Raw genomic sequence first — 17,892 nt, forward strand, 5'->3', positions numbered from 1 at the left:
CATACTTTGCCACCGACCATAGGTCAATTTCACCACCCAACTCTGACCACTGTAGAAAATCCCCACATCCGCAAGGAGGGATTGAAACATGTAGGGCAACAGCATTGGATTCAAGATAAAACAAGAACACACAGAAAGGTTTGAGACCACAAGAATGTTGTCAATGTCTTTTTCCTTGATTAAATCGATACAAACAAGAGTATTGTAATTTCTGCACAGCAATGATTGCACTCTACATTTGTGGTATCAGATATGTGTATGTGCTGTTCAATTTAATTGTACATATTGTGTCTTTATTTTTGTATGAATTAATTTCTGATGGCCGACGAGTGATCACACTCTGAGGAGCTCTGGGATCCGACTCTCCTAAGAAGCTGTTTGAGAGAAACTTGAGCCGTGATTCTCTACAGAACATGAAGAAGTAACTGAGAGGCACTTATCAGTGGTGGGGGACCTGGGCAGCATCAGCTGCGCTCCCTGGAGACACAGAGCGCAAGTAAGAAGTAGCCCGACCCAAAGACAAAGATGCAGCCAGCAGTCCAGTGCAAAAGAAATGGTAACGCAAGCAAGTGAAGGGAGAAGAGTGGGGAGGCCAACGGGCAGTGGAGCCAGCCCAGAGCCTGCGTTCCTCACCTCGCCATAAGCGAGCAGAAAGGAGGAGAGTCGCCTCCTCAGCGGGCAGCTCAGCGGAACCAGAAGCAGCTGTCGGGCGCTTCCCATCCTCCACCGCATGGCGGTTGAAGCATGGAAATCAAGTGGAGCGGCTGTGGTTCGCCGCCAGAGGGGCTGCCTGCCACCACCTAACATTGCCTTGGGCTGCCATCTACCGCCCCCGGGTGAGGTAAGCGAGGAAGAATAGAAAGCCGTGCCATGCAGACCATACTCTCCTCTCATCCCACCTGGGTCCCTTCAGCCCTCTATTGCACCCTCAAAAGCCCTGCCGAACTCTCAGCGATCTTAACTCGGCAATCCCCAACACCCTTGACATCCTAGCCCCAGTCATGAGGATCCGCATGGAACTTGCCTTTAAACGTAACACCTGGTATAACTCCGAACCTCAGCCTTGAAACGTAAGTGCAGAGCAGCAGAACGGAAGTGGCAAACCTCAGGTATAACCCCCTGACAAACTGGTCTGCCGCTTGTTCCAAAGACAATACAGACTTGCCATCCGTGCCAAGAAAAGGGCCCACATTCAGGCACGGGTATCTGGTGCATCCAATAACATGGCTGAACTTTTCAAATTCTGTAGGGAGCTAGCCAACCCTTTCCGCGGTCTTGTCCTCCCCTCTTCCTTTCAAGGCCCTCTGCAATGCACTGGCCACACACTTTGTCACAAACATCAGAACATCCGGAACACCCTGATTACCCACCCACCTAACCCATCTCATACCCCTTTGCCTCCCTTGGCCACCCTCCCACCCCCATCTCCTTCCACCTTCTCCTCCTTCACCCCTCCCACACCTGTAGAAGGTATCTGAGTTGTCCACTTTTACGCAAGATTGTATGTAGTAACCCTGTGGTAGACTACAGCAGCCTTGTCCTCTTGGCAATAGGGAACCCAACCTTTGGTGTAGGCCTGTACTACACAAGTTCTTAGTGTGACTGAGCACCCAGGCTCATCTCAAGACGGGTAAATGTGAGATGTAGGGTTGCAACATAATTATTTATTAATTTAACAGTCAGTTTTAAAATAAATAAGCCTTCTTTAGAAGGGAGCAATTGGCAACAATAAAAATACACTTCAAAATACACTCCCCTACCCTTTTGGGATGGCATACAGATTTTCCTACACCCTGATGGGACTTCAATTGCTAGGACACTGTGGACATTTATATATCACTTTTTACACGGAATTGGTAATACTGAAGTTGTGGCAAAAGGTTAGGGGAGGAAGCTATGGTTAACAGGTTTCTCAAACAGGTAAGCACCTTTGAACACCCCCTCCCTCCAATGCAATGTAGATTAACCCTTTCCCAGCTATACAAGTAAAAAATGTATGACTTTTCAGAGGGGCAGATCAGACACAAAATCAGAGGTTAACAGTGTCTTTCAGGGAGCCAGCACATCCAATGTCAATTGAGCAAAGTCTAGGGGAGCTGAAGCACTTCTTCAAGGTAAGTAAAAAGTCTTGCACAATGTTATAGAGAGTTTGTTGAAAAAGAAAATCGCTCTTGGGCCACAAACTGGCAAGCTTGTGAAGGGCCAAGCTTCAAGCAAATATGAAACATGCAGCAAATGCAAGTTACAACTGAGAGCAAGCAAGCTACACAACAAGAGGCAAGTACCCCTTAGTTCATAATACTTTAGGTCTGAAGAAATCGGTTCCAGTTGGCTTCTGTTCCTGTTGTAGTATGGCAGATCCTGTTATTCCTGGGCCTCAGTCGTGGATACAAGAGGGAGGACGTCTGGGGACACCTGCACTACGAGTCGAAGGTCGGCAGCAGTAATGGACAAAGTTCACATCAGCAGCACTTCGCGGTTTCAGCTTCTCGCGAATAGCACCACTGCGGTTCTTGGACACCTTGTTGACTTTCCTTACTTCTGGGGTCCAGCACTCTGAGGTGGCTCAGGCTTGGTCAGCCCTGCTTCAAGGGAATCCGGAGGATCTTCCTGAGCTCGGGTCCGGCTTCAAAACAATGCCCTCGATTCTGGTGGTCCTGTCCCCTGGCACTCTGTTCCTGCAGCAGCAATGGAAGCACAGCCAGCAGATAGGATTTCCAGTCAAGTACGTCTTGGGGTTGATTGGTCCCACCAACCCAAGGGGAGAAGTCGTCCTTTGCAGGGTTTCTCTAGTTGAGGCGAATTCGGAGCTTCGGCACTGAAGCAGGGCTTCACCAGGCAAACCAAATGTCCAGGAGTTGCAGCAAGCTTCTCTTCCAAGTTCTTCTTCGGATTCCTTTGTCCAGTGGTCGACTCTGCCTTCTTTGCAAAAGACCTCGCCTTTTATACAAGTCTCTTCCATTAATTCGCAGCCTATCGGTCACTCACACAGCAGGGTGGCTCTCCTCCAAGGACAGCCAGCCAATAACCTTTGGGTCCATTCCTGTAAACAAGGAGACTAAGCACAGGAGTTTCGGGGACCTCCCTCACTTCCTTCGCTGCCAGACACGCTGTAGCCAGAGGCAGGCTTCACCAGTGAACCCCGACAAAGACAAAACAAACAAAGAACCAAATTTGGTTTGGCGCGCAGAGTAAATCTCAATAAGGACCTTTACAAGAAGAAATGGCGAAAAAAAAGAACTGGGCTATTTTGACAAAATGGGTACCCATTGGTGCTATACTGCAGCTGCAAACGCAGCCTGCGGTAAAAATAAAACCACAATGGTAGGAAAAAATAAACCACTGCCACCAGCCATTAATTGTAGAAAGGGTAACATAAAATGTTACATGAGAAAGTAGACAAAGGGGATACTAAATAACCCCTCCAGCACTCTATGGAAGATAGTGTGTGCTGGGTCTACAAAGTTACAAAATTTAAGTAAAGTCAATTTCACTTTACTGCTCTTGGAAACAGTAGTCTATACTAAAGAAGATATTTAAACCTTTGGGAAATCTAAAGGACTTCCCTGTGCCACTGCACTGAAGGTTGAAGGTGCTGTATGTCACAATGTAAAAGGATGATGCCTATGGAGTTTGTCAGACTCCAAAACCAAAAGAAACCGTGTTTAAATCACAGAAAAATACATGAGAGTGTGGGAAAAAGGTCTCACTCTCTCCAGGATAAAATCTAAAAGTCCCAAAGTCCATCAAAAGAGCTGGGGGTCTCTAAGGTAGAAGGGAATTGGCACATTTCTGTGAATTCTCCCTAACATCCACTCTATGAAGGCTCCACCCCCCCTACCCTGCTCAGGACAACATTGTCTCTTTTGCCCCACACTCGCTGCAACCACTCTTTCCCCTCCTCCCTAAAGCACTCCATTGTGAAAAAGCTTTCAGAAGGCCCTACCTGTCCATCCAACTACCGCCCTATTTCAATCACCCCCTTCCTGGGGAAACTGCTGGAGAAACTGGCCTTGCCCCAACTCAACTTGCACACTGACCTTGTCGGTGGGCTTCATGATCATCAATCTGGATTCCGAGCATCCAGAGGCACAGAAACTGTTCTGAACACCAGTGAAGAACTGCTCTCATCTCTGGACTCCAACTTCCCAGCTGTACTCTTTCTACTTGATCTTTCCTATGCCTTTGACACTGTCAGCCATTCCATCCTCATACAAAGACTCCATGATACCCTTGGTATCTCAGAGCGGGCACTGGAATGGCTGGCTTCTTTCATAACTGACTGCTCCTCCCATGTCATCCTGGGCACCTTCTCCTCTGCTACTTCCTTCTCCACCTGTGGTGTCCCCCAGGGATCTGTCCTCTCTCCCTGGCTCTTTAACATTTACCTTGCACAACAGGCACGCCTCATCTACTCATTTTTCCTCAACTTCCAATGTTATGCAGGGAATACTCAACTGTTTTTCAGACTTCCTGCTGACTCTCTCACACCTTCCTTCATCCCCGACGGCCTGTCTGCCATCCAGCGTTGGCGCTCTTCCAATGATCTCTGCCTTTATGCCAGCAAAACCGAGATCCTTCCAATTTGGACCCCTGCTCCCTCCTTTTTCTCTTCTCTCTGGCCACCCTCCTGGGCTCTCCCCCCCCCCCCCCTCCTCCTTCTTTTGAAGCCAGAGACCTGGGAGTCCTCGGACTCCTTTTTATCCGTCCTCCCTCACACGCAGGAGATTGCCAAGAAGTCCCACTTCCAACTCTTGCTTCTCAAAGGAATTCTCCCATTTCTCACTTTGCCCCAGAAGCTCAATGTTTCCGGAGCCCTGGTTCTCTCTAGGCTTAACTATTGCAACAGCCTCCTCAATCTACCTTCTTCCACGCTGCGTCCTCTTCAGCTAATCCAGAATAGAGCAGTGAGAATTATCCTTGGTCTTAAGCCCAGGGGCCGCATCTCTCCTGCCCTAAAAAGTCTCCACTGGCTCCCGGTTGCTGCACAGATAAAGTTCAAATCCCTCTGCATTATCCACAAGGCTGTCTGGGGCCGGGCACCAGTCTACTTGCAACTGTCTCTTACCAAATTCTCTCCTCATAGACCTCTACCCTCCTCTGGCACCAACTCTATGTGTAAAACGTTTTGCTAAATGGCAGGAGGCAGCTCGCTTTCCTCAGCTGGTCCCCTCCTCTGGAACAGTCTCCCCCTACCGCTGCGCCTTGAGCATGACCTTCTGAAGTTTTAAAAACACCTCAAGACTCTATTTTCCTCCTCCTTCCCCTGCTAATCGCACAGCAGCTGTGATTGGTGTCTTGGACCCTTATGCATCCACTGGACCCGTGAACATTCGCACCCAATCTCCCCAGCATCTGTCTCCCTTCAGCACTTGCCTCGGCTCAGCTTCTGCAGTGCAGAGTCGCACTTTCCACCCAACGCATCTCCTGGCGCATAGCACTTACTATACCCTGCACTTCATCTGTGGCTCACCCTCAAGCATGGACACCTCAGCACCTACCGGACTGTCCTCTTCCTTCCTGCACTTACACGTTCTGAATACTCACAAGGCATAGTAGGTTCGGCTGTCACTTCCCCCTATGTATTTTTAGTATTTAATTGTATTTTGTGTATTTAATTGTACTGCTACCCCATGTCCCCTCGCTGCTGCCTTCCGGGCACTTTGAAACATATTTTTATTTCCTGTATACGCGTCTAACAAGCAAACAATAACTAAATAAACAAAGTATTATATATTATATGATAATAGTATATTGTTATATTCTACACTGTATTAAGGCATTATTCCCTCTTTTTACACTCTGTATCTGAGGATGCATATCTAACTGACTAGAGTAGTTTTTGTAACTATTGTGCCATTTGATACTCCCCAGGTCTGTTCTCCTAGTGCCGAACTTCAAACTCACCTTCTTGCTCTTACGCTGACAGCTTTGTACTCTCTCTTCATAAAACCTGAACACATTCTCAGCTTAATGCAGACTAGGGACCTGTGTCAGCAGAGCCAGGTTAATTGGTGACTAAAAGACCTGCTGGCCTCATGTGTTCCATTACCCGCAGAAACAACCAGGTCCAAACTCACCTGAGGAAACCATGGACCACTTGCCCTTTGTTAAATTAATCAAAGGACAATATGTGTAGGATTATAAATAAATTATATTATTAATACTGATAACGATGAAAATTAACTCCACCAATTCATGTCACATATTCAGATGTCTGTCTAGGCCGGCAGATTGCAGAAATCCATATTTTATCTATGTAATACCTTGCTACGAGTAGATATAAAAGAAAAACGTATTTAGAATTGAATATTACTCCGAACAAATTGTCCTCCACTTTATTTCTTGGTCACATGTATAGAAACTATGATAATACAATGGGGAATAAGGGTGTGTTAAGGTGGGAGTGTTGACTGATAAACCAATGGAAGAACTTAATCCTCAAAGATGGACATAATCATGACAAAGCATGGGAATATGAGTGGTTTTATGAAGATAATGCTTCACTGTTCATTTAAATTGAGTAGCCTCGAAAAGTATGTTTTTTTAAACATTGATTTTGTGAAACATGTTCTGATTCAAATGAATTGATAGTCAATGTGAATCCTATTTTAGAATGTTATTCAATTAAGTAATTAAGCAATTAATTTTTAACAAAATGTGCTTTTTGTTTTTCTGAAAACAATTTTTGTATGTTATGTTTTGTATTTATTTTTTGAAAGGTTGATTGAATTCAACCATATCAAATTAAAAAAAAAAATAAATAAATAGTGGTTTTATAAAAAAACGAGAACACACAGGGAATAATGATCTGACTCTGAAATCAAAAGCTGCACAGAAAGATTACCCTCTGGATGAGGGCGTAATCTGGACATTATCTGGAGAACTGCGCCCTACTGATGAGAAGAATATTATCTGGAGCAGACTTGCATTTCAAGAGGGAGGAAAACCCGAGTGGGAGTTCTTTTGAAAACTCATGAGGACCCATTCTTGCTCAGAGCCTTTAAGAATATTTCAAAGTATGAAAATCCTTCAAATGTAATTAGATAATTCCCCTAGAATTATTGCCCTACTCAGTCCCTGGAGTGGGGGGAATTGGATGGTGGTACTCCTTCCAAATACAATACTTTGATATTATGGTGAAAAAAAGCACTGTACTTTTTACTACATTTAAGGCCAATTGAAATGTGTCTTGCTGTAGAAGACATCGCATTTTCTGCGCACACAGACTGAAAAACATAATGAGATTAGAATATTGTAGTTTGCTAGTGTGAGTGTTATCCTGCTTTCATTGGACTTAAAGCTGAGGGAGATTACATTTACATAAATAGAAAAATGCGTTTTCTGCGGCTGTGAGCTCTGTGTAAAATGGGGAACGCTTCCCAGCGCTGACAGTGTAGTACTTTGAAAGTCAAATAGTAGCCAAAGTATTTTCACAGATCTAGTCTGCATTGGCCTTGGTTCGAAGGCACGCCGCACCATAGCCTAATGAAGAGCTTGATAATGTGTGATCTGTGTAAGCCATAGTTAATTTAAAAGATTTTGGCAATGCGAGGGAGCTTAGTTGAATCAAGCGCCCAGATACCCTCGGGTTAGGTGCACTGTATAAGTAAATAAACTAAACTTCCACTCCCTCAAAAAATGATTTTCCTATATTGGGTGGGTGAACCAAGATCTAGTGTGTTCTGTGTTTTTAAATTGATAGCACTGCTTTTCTATCCCAGAAGCATACATTTAAATTGCCTACACAAGCTATAAATCTATAACTCTACACTCAGATGGGGCGAATTGAAGTAAATTGTATATAAATGTAGTTTTTGTCTACAACCTTTCTGCAGTGCCAATACTTGTTTTTGATACCGGAGAAAATGTGTTGGCCTGGCTATCTATTTACTGAAGCTGATTTTGTGTAAATGTTAGCTGAAGATAGCTTTACTATATTGGCCGATAAGCGGCATTAAAGTAATGGAATGGAAGTTCTGTTTAGTGATAGCCTTGTATTATGTAGTATTAGAATTGTTGGAAACATTAATAGTTCTGTTGTGTGACTGCATGTGTTTATTATATTTAGCGAGATTGAAACAGGCAGGGCAACTTCAGTTGAGTAAATAAGCTCATGTAATTTATATCTGATGTTTTGTGTTGAATTTACCTGCATAAAGTAAGGGGACTACTTTTGACTTTATTTTATTTATATCATTTCAAATTTTGTTCACAAATGTATTGTCCTGAGATTGTGGGGTGGGGCTATATACTAGGGGGTGTTAAATGTAATTACGATGGACACTTAGTGAAAAGATCAACATATAAATCAAAATCATAACTATGGAGTAGGCTTGTTGGGTTTTGTCTCATCGCTGCTGCGAGGAGTTGTGATGACAGAATGTCTGTGCCAGGGGTTAGCCAATTCCAGCCTTGAACAAACTATCAGACACATACTTGTATTATTCAAACTGATTGGTTAATCTCCATTAGGGTTCATGTCCGGTTAAGGTAATGACACCAGCTTCAGGAAGGCAGACATCTTTACACCCAAGACTGGGTATCTCATGGAGGGTTTACTTGACAAGAGCAGGACGAATGTCCAAGCTTTTCTCTCTGATGGTGGACACTTCCCATGCCCATCAAGTACTGTACGCCGATGGAGAGTAACAGAATGGTAAACAAAAGGCCCAATTGAAGTAGTTCACGGATATAAGGGAAAACCTGTCAATGACCAAAGCTGCTATGCGAGGGTCACGTTCATGCTCTGGTACTGCAGACAAGAGGAATAAATCTTCAGGGTTTGTTATCCAGCGCCAGGCCCCTGCACAATGAAGTAAGCTGTAGTGTGAGGGGTCCTCAAAAGGGGCTAATTAGTGTTCATGAAAATAGTACTAACATTATGATCTGAGGAGTGAGTTAAAACTGCACATTTGTTCTATTTTCCAGTCGAAGTCGGAATCAGTGACAGATCCAGAATTTTAAAAGGATTCCTGCCCGAATCAAGAGGGGGATCTCCAGTTGGCAAGCCAGAGGTAGATGCGGTTTGCAGAAACGACTTAAGTTTAGAAGCTAGATTTGGCAATAGTGGTCTTGGAGTCCGACGTAGCTCCAGCTAATAGTTTGTGATCAGCAAACCAGTTCCATGTCATTTCATCGCCGGATGTTTTTTCGTGGGGTTTTTTACCGTGAATTTTTATCGAAAAAACCCATCGAATTTTTATTTATTTATTTTTGGGGGGGACCCCCCAACCCTCTATTCCCTTTGTTTACATCTATCATCAAAAACCCACATCACATATATATATATTTTTTTAACTCCTCCACCCCAAAAAAAAAGCTGTTTTCTTCGATAAACAAATATGCTGTAAAAAACCCCACGAAAAAACCTCCCGCGATGAAAGGACGTTGTATCCAGCACACCTGGCTCTTCTATTCTAAAAGCCGGTAGCAAGTTGCTTCCAACTTCCAGTTATTTCTATCTCTTTTTACTGTGACTCTTAAAATGCAACTCAGCTGGAAATGTGGAAAATAAAATCAGCAATTTTAGAAAATGACTGTGGCTCACATTCAGACTGCCCACGCCTAACTTTTGAAAACATATTAAATTGAAGTTCTATGTGAGAAGGATTTTTTTTTTAATCCATTGCTCAGCTAGAAATGTGGAATGTTTTCATACCATTGTGTTCCCTGCATCACTGTGCATCATCCGATAGCCTGTGGGAGTTTGAAAGCTAATGCATTGGTCGATCCCTGCATCGTATTTTCAGTTAGTCCGACAGAAGGTATCAAAATCTGCATCTTGTGTGATTTTAAAACTGGACTAACATGCAGTCCAGATTGTCTTTGCACTATCTCTCCGCAATAACGGTAGAGCGGGAATTAACAACAGATATGTGCCTGACCAAATAGTGCTGGGTAAGTTACACTTACTGAAAACCAGCCTTACAGCAAAGAAGCAACACAGCACCCTATTGTATTCGCTACAAATAGGAGAATGTGCCCAGCGTAAACGGGAAACAATGAACAAATAGGAGCCTACCCCTTGTTCTACCCACAAAGCCCCACTGATCTTTTCAAATCTGTGACCAGCACAGCGGGTGGGATAGGAAGAAACTCTAATATTACTGCCCGTTCTCGAGACACATTTTAAGGGGAAAGAACATCTTTTAATAAGCATAAAGTATCTTTATTGACAAACCTAATTGCTTTTTTACTCCTTGAAAGAATCATTTGATTGCAATTAAGAAGTAAAATCATATCGGAGCGCTGTTTGTATCTGACATAAGAAGTGAAAAGACGGGGCACATAATGCAGCCTATAGTTTGCTTAGCCTTCCTCACAACAGCCTAGACAAAATTCAACAAGAGCCTTATTGACATTTCCTATGGAGCTTTTTTGAAGAAAATAACATATATTTGACTTTACGTTGATGGGAGCAATGCTCAGAGGCGCAAAAGATTGAGTGCTGCCTTCTGTTACTATGGACGCCTCTTCTGGAATTCACGATTGCCAGTTGAACAAGATGCATGAGGATGTTGGAGAAATAAATGCAGAACGCATGATTATTTTGAAATGCCGTCAGCAGCTGAGCAAAGAAAGAAGCAGAAAGTGCACTTTGTTATAGTGTTACTTGAGTTTCCTCTTCTTCTTTAGGAAACAAAACACATTTCCTTAACTATACTGAACTGCCAAAACGTCTGACTTGCTTTTTGAAAGTTGACGATTTGTTCTTCACTCCCAAGGAGTGTTCTTCTATGCCCTTTCCTCTGCACCCTTCCCTGGCTCCAGTTCTAGCCTCCAATACTAGTCGACATTGTTCTGTAAAAAATGTGGGATTGTAGTACTAAAACGCTCACTGGAATATTTGCATACCCACAATACTTTAAAAGCAAATCCTTTTTAAAGCCTCACCACGATATTCTGGTCAATTTAAGAAAATGTTAGGAATCTGCGTGTACACAGTTACTTTGCACTACATACAAGATAGTTTGCAACAGACCCCACCCTAGTATTGTTGGATAGGATTATACAGGTGCTCATTGAAACCGATTTTGTATTGCAGAGAGTTACCATATACTTTTTAAAGGTATCTGTCCAATGGAACTTTAAAAATTTGGTATAACATGCAGATCCATAGTCCATACCCGTAATCCCTTGCAGGCCACGTAAATATTGCAATGATTCTCTCTCATTTAAGGGTAATGTTAGCAATGCTAAAGTAGGAGATGCTGAACATGACATTACATAATCAAAATCCTTAGAGGGAAAATTAATATTTGAATTTTAAAATGTGTTAACTTGCAAGGGAACAGCTTCAAAGCGGTAGTGTGACGCATGTACAAAGAATAGGAAGCATGGGATGAAGTTACACATCCAAGTAGCCTGCTTGCTTACAGTCAGTATCCGATATTTGATCTGACAGTTGGGTTACATAATGATAATGATTTATTTATATAGCGCTTACGCCTAAGCGATGTACATGGAACATATTTACATACATCATCGCCATCCCAACCGAAGTTGGCACTCATTTATCACCCTCAGAAGGATCAAAGGCTGATTTGGCCCAGCCGGAATTCGAACCTGCGACATGCAGATCACACACAGATCGCAGCAGCGAGCACTGAACCCACTGAGCTATCTTACCGGCACACAGTGTGGTTGATGCTTTTGCTAAGGCCCCATGAGTAACAGAAATTCTGGCACTTGAACGTTATTCATATTACAGCAAACCTAAAACAAGTGGAAGCAGGTACAGGTCTTGTAAACTTTCACTGAGCTGAGGAAGACAGTCATGGTTGTCGGGTAATATCTAAACGTGCAATAGGGCAGAAGCTAGTCCTAAAATATACGTGTGGTAGAGTCAAGTATAGGAGTTGGTGGTGGGGGGGGTGCGCAGGGAAGGTTATTTGGTTAATGTGAGTCACTTTATCATATTCAGTCTTAACCTCTTGAGAGTGCATTCTGTTTTTAGGGGTTTTAGGTTTTTAAGGTCATGCTTGCACAGGAGCGTAATTTAAATAAACTATACCAGAATAGCAAGACTAGTTAGTATAATTTAGCTTCATTACAGTAACTGCTGTGGTTTTAGTTTTTGAGAAGATTGGGATTGTCTGGGTGTGCTGCTAAAATTCTTCTGAGCGGCACCCAGAAGGAAGCTGGGCAAGCCCACATGCTCACAGCTTAGAGGGAACATTGGATACATGGTTATTTCAAAGTGGAAGCTTGAAGCTTTTTTCGGGTCTGTCTCATTGTCCCAGTCTATTCAGTATGTTAATCCCAAACAACACTGGGGGGTCAACAAATTTACAACGGAAAAGAGCTGAATAATTTTGATGCACCATATCCCTAAGATTCTTGCCTATTACAAGCACCTATCCCTCACTCCCTGCTCATTGCTAGGTACCACACATTTATTTAGTATTGACTTTTGTAAAGCAGAAGATACTGCAAAGGATTTATGCTTAGAGAAAATAATTGGGAATGTAGATTGAGGGTAGGCACATTATTTAGAGTGGCCAGGGCCACAACAAATGATTTGAAGAGCTGATTTGCTCTGCTCCAACAGGTGGCTGTGTTCACAGAACTGGGCAAGATAGTTAGGAGAACAGACCTTGCTGATCAGTTTACCTTGGGTCTTCCCTTCCGAAGGACAAGTGTACTTCTCCATAATACTTTCATGTGATGGATGTAGACCTGAGCAATTAGCTATTTATTATTCAGATGTGGTATCTCAATACAGGTCTTCTGCTTAATTGGACAAGAGCAGAGATGGGATCTATATGTATAGACACACTTGTAGTGATTGCATCGGCTAATAATCTTGTGTTAACCTGAACGCTCTGCACCTCACAAGGAGCGTTCATCCGTTTACTTTCATACAGAAGTTTTTTTTTTACATTTAACTGTTTCTCAATAGATACTATGTCCTAATGCTCCTGGCCCTTCTTTAACTCCTTTGTAGGCTTCTGATTTTGCTTTAAATGAAATCAAAAATTGAGAATCTTCTTTTCTTCAACATATCCTTCGGCACCATCTGTTGACATGACATGCAGTTGTTGGTCGTTGTCTTTATCATCCTTATCCAAAAGTGACTGGTCTACTTTCCTGAGACCTGCCCATTTAACTGTAGCAACATCAGATCTTCTTCCTGTGGCTCTTATTCTGATAGACATGTGCCTTCAATGATGTACCTTGATGTTCTATGTAACCTATCCCTTTTATCTGGAAACTTCCCCACATGCTACCATTAGTCCTATCACAAAGTAACCATTGCTTTATACTTCCATACATTCTAATTTTCAGCCTCTTTCCTTTCGTCAGTTTCTCTCTAAACTCCTGGAATGAGGTGGCTACATGCATCTGTCATCCTACCTTTATACCAGTTCCCTACTCCCTTCTGTTCAATCTGGTTTTCACGCCTGGCACTCCCCTGAACCTGCTGTTTTATAGGTTACTGATTCGTTAAGTTTACTTGTCATGCTGAGGAATCATCACTATTAGTTTTGTTAGATCTGTTTGCTGCTTTTTTCATAGTGGGCCATCCAACTTTGTTGCTGACTTTCTCCATTGGGACTCTGGTACTTTTCTCGAATTGTATACCTCCTATCCTTGTAGTCGAACGTATTCAGTTTTTAGGATGTACAGGGTTGTTCTTCCTATCCACTTTAGCAGGGAGTTCCTCAAGGCACCTCTTGTATATATAATTTTGTAATGCCAATTCTATGCAGATGACAGGTCTTTTTTCTGCATTGCACAGATTCACTACATTCTGTTATCTCATCCGTCTCTTGGCTTTCCAGGAATGTATGCTTTCACACTTTGTATCTCAGTCCTTCTAAAACTGAAATTCTTTGTTATCTTCATCCTCTTCCTTTGCATCGCCTTCTTCTATCCTTTTTACGCCCTCTCGTTTCCCACTTTCTATGTCTGCCCAACATTTCTGACCCCTTCTTGACTTTCCATATGCAAATCATACTTCACATACTGCCTACTCGGCTAGTTTATTTGTAGATCATATCTCTACAATGAAATCGTTTCATGCCACTAAACATCTCAGTACTACTTAGATTCTCACGACTGGATTATTGTTCTACTCTTTTGGTTGGTCTTCCATCATATGCCCTTGCACCATTGCACTTGGCTTTTAACTCTTCTATTTGATTTTTGTTTCATCTCCCTCCTTGTTCCTTTGCTTTTCGCTGCCTTCTGTTTCGCAGTCTTATTCTTTTTCATTTGTATGTATAGTTTTTAAATGTATTCATAAGCTGGCTCTTGTATATATCGTTCTTTGTTATCTCTATATATACTGCATGTTGCCTCCGTCCTTCATCTGTTTCTTCTGAATGTTCGTCAACCACTTTGTGCTCAACCCTGTTTTGTATGCTTTGAGTTACTTGCTCCTAAGCATTGGAACTCTCTTCTTTGCACGTTCAAGCTGTCTCCTTGGCTGCTTTTTCCATTCTCTACTCAAAGAACATTTCCTCCTTTCCTCAACTACTGCTTCTTGATTTACTCTTGCAATTCCTGTTTTTTCTTTGTTCAAATTTACTGTGTGATTGTACCATACTTATTTTGAAAAGTGCTTCAGAAAAAGCACCCTGTACATTCAATAAACATATAGGCATAGATGTATAGTGTTGATAGTCCTTGAAGCTGCAAAGTGACCCCTCTATCTATACATGTATATATCCTGAAGTGTGATCCTGGCATTGGTTTAACAGAGATATTTGGTATCAGCTATACACTGTTCTTACTTTTTTTTACAAAATGTCCAAAGATGCATCAACATACCTCTTGCTCATCACTGTTTAAGTGCCCACCTTTTACAATTGACTATGCACCTTGTGGAAAGTATAGAAACCTTTTATGGAGTACATTTTCAAGAGAAAGTGTACCTGAATATTCAGATGCCCCTAATGTTTGATACAGATGCATCCTAAGCTGCTTCTGAACAACCAAGGCAGAATACATTTAATATGTACTTTTACCAGAACAAATTCATATACACATGTGCAAACATATGGTGGGCATGTGTGTTTGAGATTTGGGGCCATATTATGCAAGTGGCATTTGACAGCTATCTAGCACGGAATATCAAAGTTCTATGTATTCATGTAATAAGGATAGCACTATATGCTCAATTACAGCCTCCAGGGAAAACCCTCAAGACAAAAAGGGTAAACCATTCTGGAGGTGTCCAATCATCCTCAGTCCTTGGCCTTACTGCTGGGACATCCAAGAGGTGCGCCAGATGGTATAAGTTGTTTTAGGATGTCTCAATTAGACTTTACTGCGCTAGAAGTGGTCACTTGCGCATTTGTCAAAATGCATAATAAATCATGTGTCTAGCTCTTGTCATCTTTAACTCTTTGTTTCCAGGCTGCAGGTAAAGTTTACAGTGACCTACAGACCTTGGCAGAGAAGTCATCAATGGTGTCGCGATCGTTGGAGTACCTGGGTGATGTTCTCAAATATGTGAAACCTTACCTGGTGAAGAAAGGACCCGCTGAAGGCTTGCAGCTCACATATCGCACTTTTGGTTGGTTTGTTTCCAAGTTCCAGTTTTGTATATAGCACAAGAAGTAGACAACGGATAGACACGCTAAAACAGTATTGTAAATGGTATAAAATATGATGACGAAAGAGAAGCATGCCAGTCAGTGTAAATTTCAATGTGAAATATGGTCTCCAGTCCCAGCCTTGTGATGGTTTCTATTGTGAAATGAGTTGCAATTCCCTCTCGGTAATGTGTTACAATTCTTTACTTTTCCACTCTTGGTAATGTGGGCCTGAGAGCGACTGTATGTTTCAGGAGGTATGTGGGCTGACACATAAGCAATCCAAACAATAGTGCAATGATACCAGTATAAAAGAATGTCCACAGAAGTTTCTATCTGTATGGTAAAACACAGGGAAAGCTGACGTTTAACTAAAAGGGAAGTCTGGGTTTGTAGACAGGGGTGCTCTGGCAAAGACTTCAGCAGCAAAATGTTAGTTTATGCATTTGTCCATTAAAAGGTACAGACATGGTGTTTAAAAATCTCTACAGACTTTAAGCTAGACCGGGTGACAGGGTCTCTTCAAATACCTTATGTTCTTGTCTTTGGGGTACAACCACGTCAAGCCATGCTTTTCGTAGTCTACCTGGGAGGCTGGTTGCTGGATCCAATGATGCAGAGCCTTTCAGAAGTGGTGATGACTGGTGGCTTGAAGACTGGGGAAACAGCAGGCAGTGTTGGGTCGACAAATTTGGATGCCTCTCCGGCCTATGGGACAGAGAACCAGAGATTTGACTTAGCGAGAGGGAGCAACTGCCTCCACACGGCAAAGTGGTACTGTAAGTGGCGATGGCTTGGAGCATAAAGAAGCTGGTAACTAGACGGGCAATGTCAAGTTGGGGACTATAAAAGACTATTGGTATCAGATGCGGAAATGATTGAGCTTCGATAGGGCAGGACAAAGTTGATATGTTTTGGATATTTCTCCTCTGTGAAAGATAGTGAGCTAATGAAATTGAGCTTCCCCTTCCAATTTAGTCCAGCGCGTCGGGGAGTGGCCCTGGGCGTGGGAATGGCCCTCAAGGCCCGGCCTCTGACGCCTCACCTCAGTCCCTTTTTCCGCACTGACTGTCGGGCCTGACGGCTAGACACAGAGTTTTTAACTTTCTGCTTGCTCCCCGTTGTTTTATTTTATTTTTCAATCTTCTTCACCTTCCTTCGGTGCCTCCCCTCCCGGGCACATGCCGGCAGCAGGAGGATTCACAAAATGGTCGTTGTGCAAACACTCTTTCCCGGCCTTGGACCTCCATGCACTCTGTCTCGAGTGCCTGGGGCCCATCTACCGCTGGTACGCATGCGCGGCCTGCAGTGCTCTAGGTCACAGGGCATTGAAGAATCGGTTGTCATGCTGGTGGGAGATCTTCCACTCTTCTCCTTCAAGTCATCTTAAAGAGTTTGTCTCCAGGACCCCACGTCAAGACAAGGTAGGCCCTTAATTTAGTAGTACAGCTCCTCAGCACGGAGATTCCTTCCCAGGGGCTTCCACGGGCAAGGGTACCTTGGACTCTGGCTCTGGCAGGCCCGAGGCCTCTAAGATTACCGACTCCCAAGCCGAGGGGCCTGCTCTTCCAGGCGATACGTTGGCAGACCCAAGGCCGTCAAGGCTACCGGCTCCCAAGCCGAGGGGCTCAGGAGCTGTACTGGATGATCAATTGAGGGACGATCCAGTTTGTCATCCTAATCAGCCCCAGGTGCAAGGGATTGTCACGCTCTACCTCCAAGAGACAGTCCTTAGCGTGATCCAGCACGACTACCAGCTCAGTGCCTGAGGGCGCACAGCCTACCAGAGTCTCCTCGGAGGTCGTGAGTCGATTAGGCTACCAGCCAGTAGGTCGAGGGCTCAGGGCCTACCGGAGCGACCGCTGAGGTAGATGCTTCTGTTTCAGGTTCAAGGACCAAGGCATGTCGCACCCTCCCACCCAGGGCATAGCGCAGGGCCACAAGATGGCGGATAAGCATGAGGCAGAGCCTGCTAGACCGGCGGTCATCTTGGATTTCCGATCAGGGCCTACTCGGTCCCTCTGCCATCGAGTGGGCCATGCATGAAGGTTCCTATTTCCTTACCTCTGGAAGTGGTGGCAGACTTTATGGTACAGGCGGTTGGTCTCCTCAGGGATACATCTACCCATCAGCCTTATAGCTACACTACTCGCATGCTGTGGCGATTCAATGGGGAACAGAGGCCCAGTGCTTCAGAGGGCCGTACCCGCGAGATCCGGCGGCATGCGAGAAACTCTTCTTTGAGTGCTTTCTTCTCCTCATGTGTTCCCCAAAGAAGGCAGGATTCCTTAAGGATATAGTCAAGGAGGTGATCCCGCTAGTAGTGCCTCCTAGGCCACCCACCTCT

The 17,892-nt window shown here is 43.7% G+C and overlaps 1 protein-coding gene across 1 annotated transcript in view; it reads left to right on the forward strand.

The window, feature by feature from the left end:
* MMS22L (MMS22 like, DNA repair protein) overlaps window positions 1-17,892 on the forward strand; it is a 1,233,593-nt gene that overhangs the window by 938,447 nt on the left and 277,254 nt on the right. Inside the window, exon 18 of the mRNA XM_069606412.1 lies at window positions 15,367-15,526. Within this exon, the coding sequence (XP_069462513.1) occupies window positions 15,367-15,526 (160 nt within the window). The remainder of the gene's footprint in view (window positions 1-15,366; window positions 15,527-17,892) is intronic.

This window comes from Ambystoma mexicanum, chromosome 4p (assembly GCF_040938575.1).
Source record: "Ambystoma mexicanum isolate Mex_15411 chromosome 4p, UKY_AmexF1_1, whole genome shotgun sequence".
In the NCBI taxonomy this organism is placed as follows: Eukaryota; Metazoa; Chordata; class Amphibia; order Caudata; family Ambystomatidae; genus Ambystoma; species Ambystoma mexicanum.